At 37.0% G+C, this 9,561-nt stretch overlaps 2 protein-coding genes across 2 annotated transcripts; one reads left to right on the forward strand and one right to left on the reverse strand.

The window, feature by feature from the left end:
* The first annotated feature begins 875 nt into the window (after window positions 1-875).
* LOC145115131 (putative protein disulfide-isomerase A6) lies at window positions 876-4,432 on the forward strand. The gene is made up of 11 exons (XM_079051325.1): window positions 876-1,119; window positions 2,047-2,131; window positions 2,213-2,310; window positions 2,503-2,558; window positions 2,631-2,748; window positions 2,927-2,954; window positions 3,211-3,302; window positions 3,457-3,613; window positions 3,715-3,839; window positions 3,923-4,022; window positions 4,119-4,432. Exons 1-11 carry the CDS (start codon window positions 968-970, stop codon window positions 4,182-4,184), a joined length of 1,077 nt encoding a protein of 358 aa, XP_078907451.1. The 5' UTR covers window positions 876-967; the 3' UTR covers window positions 4,185-4,432.
* A 570-nt stretch (window positions 4,433-5,002) lies between these two features.
* Window positions 5,003-5,500, reverse strand: LOC145113032 (secreted RxLR effector protein 161-like). Its single transcript, XM_079049142.1, has one exon. The coding sequence runs from the start codon at window positions 5,498-5,500 to the stop codon at window positions 5,003-5,005; it is 498 nt and encodes a 165-aa protein (XP_078905268.1).
* Window positions 5,501-9,561: the final 4,061 nt, after the last annotated feature.

Below are 9,561 nucleotides of genomic sequence, written 5' to 3' on the forward strand. Positions count from 1 at the left end.
TATATTCGAAAACAATTGCTTGAAGAGTTAGAGAGTCAATATTACGCATACCAAAGAGTTTTTACTGACGGGTTAAATGAGGTATACCAGTCATTGCGTTGGTTTCAGTCACCGTAGTCCCTCTCTTCTTTGGAGAGGTCCTGAAGAGTTCCAACCCCACCGAGCCATTACGTTGGCACTTGTAAACGGTATCTATTATATGTCGGTGTTTTTGAAAGGAAATTACCCAATGCCTCCTACCACAGCGTATTGGAACGCCCATAAAAGTGCGTCTGCATCTACATGGCAAACTATGTATTGGCCGCGTTTTGATTTATACAATCAACTTAGGTCTCGTACTTCTGAAATACCTTGGATACATATTGAAGATTAAGTGCGAATGTATTTGACTTTTTTATTATTTGTTGCGTCAAAATATTATTTTATTATTCATTCTTAAATTTTATGCAGACATCGAACAATTTAATGCATTAAATTAGACTATTGAAAGATATAAAACAAAAAATATATTTTCGTTTTTAACATAATAAATTAATTAAAATTTGTTCAAATGCTATTGAAAATGGACCGTTAACAATCCAATTAATTTTACTAATGAGACTATTCACAATAATTACATTTTACTTTCTCATTTTAAAACAAGATATATATGTACGTTTTTATGTTATTGATATTTATATTATTTTTTAAACTAAAAATTATTCTGGGTGACGGATTGCAATGAGTTTATATGTTAAAAATTTACAAAATGATCAAAGGGTATGGATAAATGAAGGGTATGGATAAGAAAAAAAAAAAAAGGTATGGATAAATGAAGCTTTTTTTTTTTTTTTTTCTTGGAAAGAAAGATAAAATGGGTGGGATTTACGGGATCCTAAAACATAACGTAGTAGAGCAGACTCGGTCTTTATAGTACTTAAATCCAACCTCTCCTTAACCCCCTTCGCAACAACTCCATCAAACAAAAATGTCGAGATCCTCCATCTTCTTCACATTAGCAACCCTAGCTCTTCTCTTCGTATCGTCGGCCGTCGCTGATGTTGTCGTACTCACTGAAGACAACTTCGAGAAGGAGGTCGGTCAAGATCGTGGCGCACTCGTTGAGTTCTACGCTCCATGGTAATTGAACTCATCTCATCTTGCCAATCGCTTTCTCTCGATCTGATTATTTGGATTAATTAGGATTCTCTTTTTGTTGAAATTCGGCATAGGACCGGCGATCGGCTTTGTTTTACTGATTTTGTTTGTGGTAAATCAGCTTTACGATTCATTTTCTAGTGGTGTATCTGAGGAAGGGGTCTTTGGTTTGCATCTAGTTTCTCATCAACTGATAAGATTTACTTCTTTTGAGTTTTCAATGTAGTTGATCTAGATCTGAGTAAAGGTTGAGGTGAAGTGCTGTTGCTTGCTAGGGCGGTTGACCATCTGTGTTGACTGTTTGATTTTGAACAGGAAAATGGAACCCCCATAAGCTAAATAGAACTTGTCAGCCAATACCGAACTTGTGTTTCTAAAAGTTCAAATGAAGTTGATATTATATTATTGTGTCTGAAAGCAAGAAGTAACATGAGTCCCCTTTCTATGTTCTTGCGATGCTTATGCCTGTAATTTAGTTATCATTATTCTCTCTTTTTCTGTTTGTCTAATTGCAAGTTTTGCTAACTTAGATGTTTCATTTTAAACATGGTTTGGGCTGTATGCCACCAAATCTCATTAGCTAAAGTTGGCTCACCATTAACCTTAACTGTATTCATATTGGTCTTTATAATTTTTTTCCATAAAGCTAAATCATGGTTGCTTATGTTCGAGTTATCTCAGTGGGGTTTTCAAAGTGCCATGGATCCTCATTGATCTGTAGATTGTTCTTGAACTGTGTTAGAAACTCCCACTAATCTTAAACACCATATTGAAACTTAGTTATGACTTATGTGTAGACACGAGTTGTTTGTAAATGCTTTTCAGTTTTATTCCTTGAAATGTTTGCTATGCTTTTCATATCATGATATGTGAACATAGCAGTGAATTTTAACTCTTCTTATGTGACAGGTGTGGGCACTGTAAAAAGCTTGCTCCTGAATATGAAAAACTCGGTGCAAGCTTCAAAAAATCAAAATCCGTTTTGATTGGAAAGGTAAATGTTTGTGATTCTTGAATATATTTGTAAGATCAGTTTTCATAATAGCTCAAATCTTTACTTTGTCTGTCTTGACAGGTGGACTGTGATGAGCATAAGGGCGTTTGCAGCAAATTTGGTGTCTCTGGTTATCCCACTATCCAGTGGTTTCCTAAGGGATCTTTGGAACCCAAAAAGTAAGTATTTTTACTTTTTATTTTTTATCATCTTGTTTCATGTCTTTTGGAAATGTCTCATTTGGCAATGTATTTTTCATTTTCTTTATGCCATATTTACAATCCTGTACTCATTTCCTGTCAAAACCCTTTTTAATATCATTTTTTGTTACTAAAACAAATTTGTTTTCCCACTTAATAATCTTACTTTAGGTATGAAGGGGCACGTACTGCTGAAGCACTTGTTGAGTTTGTAAACTCTGAAGGAGGTAGTTTTTTGCATTTTGATTTTGCACCTTAGATATAAGATTCTTGTTTATAATGTTTATTATGATTTTTAGGAACCAGTGTAAAGATAGCTTCAGTTCCCTCAAGTGTGGTAGTATTAAACTCTGATAACTTTGAGGAGATTGTATTGAATGGCAAAAAAGACGTGTTGGTTGAATTCTATGCACCCTGGTCAGCCATTTTTTTTAATTTTGTTACATGTTTCATGTTCTCCACCATCCTTACAAAGATGATTACTTTTTTATTCCATCTTAACATCATAATCAAAAACATTTCAAAGCACAAAGCTATCACACTAATTTGTTGATTATAGTCGATTTACATCTTACAATCTTCTCTCCTGTAACAGGTGTGGGCATTGCAAGAGCCTTGCTCCTGTATGTATCTCAACTCTTTACATTTAAAGTCTTCATTTGTTACACAAGACAAGACTTGACAAGCTCTGTAGAGCTATTTTCAATGATGATTATTAGAAGGGCGTTTACGTCTTTTCAAAAAACACAGTTTTTTCCCCATACACAGTACAAGTACAACTTGTATTGTCTTGTCATGTAACACAGTACAAGTGCAGTATACTGTCATGTTCTGTGTAACAAATACAGTACACTAATAGTAATTATCTTTTTTTTTCAGGTTTATGAAAGTCTAGCAGCTGCTTATAAAAATGAGGAAGATGTAGTTATTGCCAATCTTGATGCCGACAATTATAAGGATCTTGGTGAAAAGTAAGTAACAGTTATAAAATTGGGACTTTTTTGAAATCAATAAAGATTGGGTGTGTGTTTTTAACTTATATATATATATATATATATATATATATATATATATATATATATATATATTTGTGAGTTATGATGAAGATTATATCTGTTGATGTAGGTATGGTGTAAGTGGTTTCCCAACAATTAAGTTCTTCCCAAAGAACAACAAAGATGGTGAAGACTATGAAGGTGGACGCGATATAGATAGCTTTGTGACCTTCATCAATGAGAAATGTGGCACTAGCCGTGATGCCAAGGGACAACTTACTTCCACTGTTAGTGTTTGACCTTAAAAAAGAACATTTATTATTTTATTATTTTATTATTTTATTATGCATTACACATGTGTGACATTTTGTTTTTGTGGTGAATGTAGGCTGGTTTAATTGCAGAATTGGACAGCTTAGTGAAGGAGTTTGTGACTGCTGGTAGTGATGAAAAGAAAGCATTATATGCTAAGATTGAGGAGGAAGTTGGAAAACTCACTGGTTCTGCTTCAAGGTTATCTTTTTATTCATTTTGTTTTGATTAACATTTAACATATTTGTTGAATATATATATAATACATGTGTTTTTTTAATTAGATATGGAAAGATATACGTGAAAGCTGCCAAAAGTAGTCTGAGCAAAGGTGGTGATTATGCTAAGAATGAGATCCAACGTCTAGAACGTATTCTTTCTAAGGTAAATTTCAATTCAATCAAATACATTTTTTTTGGCTTAACCCATTAAGTTATGTCTCTGTTGTCTGATTGTATTTCAATTGTGTTGTTGTTGCAGTCGATTAGCCCTACAAAGGCGGATGAATTTACCCTCAAGAAAAACATTTTATCTGCTTTTGCATGATAAATGAGTGGAATCAGTGGTTACTACGAGTTCACAGAGATGTTTGATCTCCCTTTTGATAGTGGTAGTCTGCAGAGTTTACTTCGTTTTTTATTTTTGGATTTGGACACATACTATTATACTAACAATATGGGAGAAAATGGCCATTATGTAGTACCACCACCAGCAACATTAGAAGTTAAACATGTAAAACTTGGAAACTTGATGTCTATTTTTCAGATTTTACAGAAAACATGCAAATCTTTTCATTTTCTAGGTTTCATTTGACTTGCTTTTACTTGGTAACATCTGAGGAAGATAGTATGAAGGGTTTAGTTGGAGTTATGATCCGAGTTGTTGTTTCCTATTGTTTGTATGAGGGAGGAGAAGGTCATCAACATGTTTTGTGGCATTTTCTTGTTTTATGCAATTTAGGAACATTCCATTTGTATGCAATAATATCAAGTCCAAAATAAAAAGGGAATGCAATCAAAATAACTCTTTGATATTAGGAAAATCACTCAAAACCTATTACAATTCTTTTAACCATAACTCAGTATTACAATTGTTTATATAGAACCTAGAACTGACTTGTTCCTAGATTACAAGATTACAATTAGGAAACTAATAAACCGACTTGTCTTTGTTTCCATGTTCTCGATTGATTGGACTCCAAGATCTTTGTGACTTAGGATTCCAACAATCTACCCCCGAATCTCTAAGTCCTTCTAGAGACGTCATCAATCCCGATCAAACTCCGTATTCCTTGAACTTGGTTCGAAATAGTGGTTTGGTAAAAATGTCCGTCTTTTGTTCTTCACCGGGAATGTACTCCACCTCTATTTGTTCGTTTCAACACAATTGCGAATGAAATGAAACCTAGTGTTGATGTGTTTACTCCTTCCATGAAAAACGGGATTCTTCGTTAGTTCGATAGCCGACTTGTTATCAACTCTTAGAACCATCTTCTCTTGCGCTTTGTTCATGATTTCTCCTAGCAACTCTTGAAGCCATATTGCTTGACATGCAGCCACGGTGGCTGCCATGAACTCCGCCTCCCAAGATGATAAAGCAATAGTATCTTGCTTTTGTGAACACCATGTTATCGGAGATGACCCGTAGCAGAAAATGTGACCGGTTGTGCTTTTTCCGTCATCCGGGTCAACATTGTGACTACTATCACTATAACCAATGAGTCGGGTTTGTCCCATCCTCTCGTACTTGATTCTGTGTCCCGTTGTTCCTCGTAAGTACCTTAGGATGTGTTTGATTGCACCACCATTTGATTCTCTTGGACTTTGCATGTATCGGCTAACAACTCCAATCGCATATGCCATATCGGGTCTTGTTTGCAAGAGATATCTAAGCCATCTTACCACCTTTCAATACTGTGTTGGGTCGATTTTGGGTTCATCTTCGGCCTTCGACAATTTAGTTCCCGGTTTCATTGGAATGTGGGTCGGATTGCAATTATGTAAACCGACTTCTTTTAGAATGCGTCGAGCATACGCTTCTTGATTTATATTAATCCTTGATTCTTCTTGTTTAACTTCAATGCCAAGGTAGTAAGTTAGTCTTCCAAGATCCGACATTTCGAAGTTCTTTGACATCTCCCTCTTGAATCTTTTAATCATGCTCAAACTTATACCTGTGACAAATAAATCATCAACATAAATTGCTAAAATTAACAAGTTAGTTCCTTCGTTTTTCCGGTACACCGATGGTTATTTCATGCATTTTTGAAATTTCATGCTCTTCAAAATCTTATCAAGCTTCGTGTTCCATGCTCGAGGTGTTTTTCTTAAACAATATAGTGCCTTTGTAAGGCGATACACTTTATGCTTGTTGCCTTTCTTTATATAGCCTTCCGGTTGTGAAACATAAACGATTTCTCTTAATTCTCCATGCAAGAACGCCGTTTTAACATCTAAGTGATGTAGCTCCCACCCATTAGTAGCGGCTATGGCTATGAGGAAACATATGGTTTTGATTCGAGCTACCGGAGCAAATACTTCTTGAAAATCAAGATCGGGTTGTTGCACGTAACCTTTAGCAACCAACCTTGCCTTGTATTTATTAATGGTCCCGTTTGCATTTTTCTTCAATTTGAACACCCATTTGAGTCCGATTGGCTTCACCCCCATAGGCTTGTTCATGAGAGTCCAAGTATTATTCTTGTTTATCGAATTGATTTCCGCATTCATGGCTTTGACCCACTCCGGTTCTTTCTTCGCCTCTTCAACCTATACCAGCTCGTCATTGGTTGTTAGGGGAAGTTGTTCGAGATTATCAAGATCAAGCTCATAATCTTGAAATTGTTTTGGAGGTGCTCTTGGTCTCGAGAGCCTTTGGTTTGCAACTCCTTGTTGAACATTATTGTTGATCGGACTTGGTTGTTCATTATCTTGTACTTCCGCTCTGTCTTCAAACTCGTGATCCGATTCAATCGGTTCAATTGGATCGTTGTTTACATCGTTTCCTTGATTGTTGTTCGCCTTGTTTTCCGGGTAGTCCCATGATACTATGAATGTGCCCAGTTCTTCATTGCCGGTTATTGCTTCTTTAACCCAATCCCACCCTTTGGTTTCATAAAAAATAACGTCTTGATTCACGATTATTTTTTGTGTTGTCGGGTTTAATAGCCGATAGGCTTTCGTACACGGTTCGGAACCAAGATGTACTAATGGTCATGATCTTGCATCCAACTTCTTGAGATTTACCGGTTCAACTTTAGCATGTGCTAGACACCCAAATATACGAACATTTTCTAAATTCGGTTTTCTTTTATACAACTTTTCGTATGGAGTTGTATCACCAAGGACTCGTGTGTAAACGCGATTAATTAGATTTGTCGAGTGATTTACTGCTTCCCCCCACAAGTAGTTTGGAACTTTCATAGCCTTCATTATGCTTCTTGTCATATCCATAACTGTCCGATTTCTTCGTTCCACCACCCCGTTTTGTTGAGGCATGTATGGTGCAGTAAGATTTCGTTTTATGCCATGTTGATCACAAAAATTGTGAAATTCGTGTGATGTGAATTCTCCACCTCGATCACTTCTAAAAATTTTCAAAGTCATTCCCGTTTCATTCTCCACCAAAGCTTTGAATTTCTTGAAGTTTGCAAACGCTTCACTCTTTTCTTTCATTAGATAAATCCACATGTATAATGAGAAATCATCAATTAATGTGAAAATGTACATGTTTCCTCCCATGGTAGCTGGAGTAATTGGTCCACATAGATCATCGTGTACTAGATCTAATGGCTGATTTGATTTGTACTTCGTCATGATGGGGGGAACGATTTCCTAGTTTGCTTGCCCACCAAGCAAGATTCACATAATTGATTCTCATGATTGAAGTGTGGTAACCCTTTGACTAGACCTTTATTTGACGTTAATTTCAATGATTCGAAATTAATGTCCCCAAGTCTTGCATACCATATCCACAATTCTCTCTTAGCTTTGAGTGAAGGCAAATAGGGATTCCAATTGTTAATTTTATCTTATAGAGACGATTTGCACTTCTTTGAACCTTCATAAGCAAGCAATTACTTTCATCGTGCATCGTTAGATAATTGTCTATCATCCGAATTTCGCATCCGACTTCTGTTGCTTGTCCAAGGCTAATGATGTTAGTCTTGATATCCAGAATGTAATAGATCTCCGTCATCAATCGTTGTTGCCCCTTCTTTCCTTGAAAGAGAATTACACCTTTTCCTTTAATCTTCAAACAAGAGTTGTCTCCAAATTTTACCCGCCTAATTATTCCTTCATCAAGCTCGGAAAAGAACGGATGATTTCCCGTCATATGATTACTTGCCCTGTTGTCAACGTACCACACATCGTTCTCTTGTGATTTGTATCTAGACGGTTGAAACATCCCATAACTACAGACCAAAACTTTCGTTTTAAAATCATTTAAGAAAACCATAATTCATCAAACATCACAGTAAAGATCATAAGTCATGTATCTCAAATCATCATAACAAAATACTGTATCAAAATCATGTGTCAAAATATCAGAGTGAAAACATCCCATGCTGAACAAATGGTGTATGCACTGCAATTATCCCGAGCTCCTCCTTTGAAACCGAAGTACCTGAAACCAAAACTGAAAACTGTAAGCACGAAGCTTAGTGAGTCTCCCCAAGCTACCACATACCACACACAAAATCAAATACTAGGCCTAGTCCACTGCATCGGGCCCCGCCCGACATAGGACCGAAGTCCGGCATAACTTGGGCCTAGCCTACTGCATCGGGCCCCGCCCGGCATCGGAGCGAAGTTCGGCATACATAGCTTATCAACAGGCATAACATAATCATATAAAAGCTAAACATCCCTCGGGCTTGCCCCGAACATCGAACCGAAGTCCGGAACACATAACACATAACATATAAGCTAAACATTCCTTGGGCTCGCCCCGGCATCAGACCGAAGTTCGGAACACATAGACAAACACATGCGAGAATTACAAAGACATCAAGCATACTAACATTCCTCGGGCTTGCCCCGACATCAGACCAAAGTCCGGAAACATACCATCTACATCGGGCTAACCCCGACATATACTATCACACATAAACGGGCCGACCTTGGTGCCTTAGACCCGTTCCTATAGGAGAAGACTCACCTCACACTGCTGAAGTCCCGTTGACAAAACCATAGCTGGTGGATGACAGATTCCCGAATCTGTCAACATCAAAATAACACCAAATTAATAATTGGGTCCCCAACACATATCCATAAGTCCATGCTTGGGGTAAAAGACTACTTTAACCCTAACTTAGCTTTACTCAAGCTCAAGGCCCAATCCAAAGGCCCAAAAGTCCAATAATGAACCAAGGCCCAACTATGGCCCAATTTTCCAAATTGGGCCCAAACCTCTACATGGTCTTGCCTTAAGGCCCAACTATTTAGTCCAATCCAAACAATTGGCATTTCTAATGGCCAAATATCTCATAATCATAAAGGCCTAATTATGGCCCATCTATGGTTCAATTTTCCAAATTGGGTTCAAACCCTCATATGGGCCTTACCCTAAAGCCCATCTAAATATTCTAGTCCATATGATCATTCTTGGATGGCTCATTATTGGCCCGATTACTAAAACCCAATAGAAAGGCCCAACTCAAGGCCCAAGTGAAATTAGGGTTTCACATAAAATGGCAATTAGGGTTAAGTGTTTCTCACTTAACCTATTAAGGACTTAATCCATTAAGTCCATCACTCTACTAGATAAATCATATGGTGTGATTGGGTGTAATTCACAGTTCCATTCCAATGGCCCAAATATGGGTCCCAATAAGTCCAAGGCCCATATATCCAAAATTAGGGTTTTGTAAACCCTAATTAGGGTTTCACACCCAATCATAGCCTAATAGGCCCAAAACTAA

The sequence above is a fragment of the Lactuca virosa genome, chromosome 5, assembly GCF_052849685.1.
Source record: "Lactuca virosa cultivar CGN04683 chromosome 5, Lactuca_virosa_CGN04683_v6, whole genome shotgun sequence".
Lineage (NCBI taxonomy): Eukaryota > Viridiplantae > Streptophyta > Magnoliopsida > Asterales > Asteraceae > Lactuca > Lactuca virosa.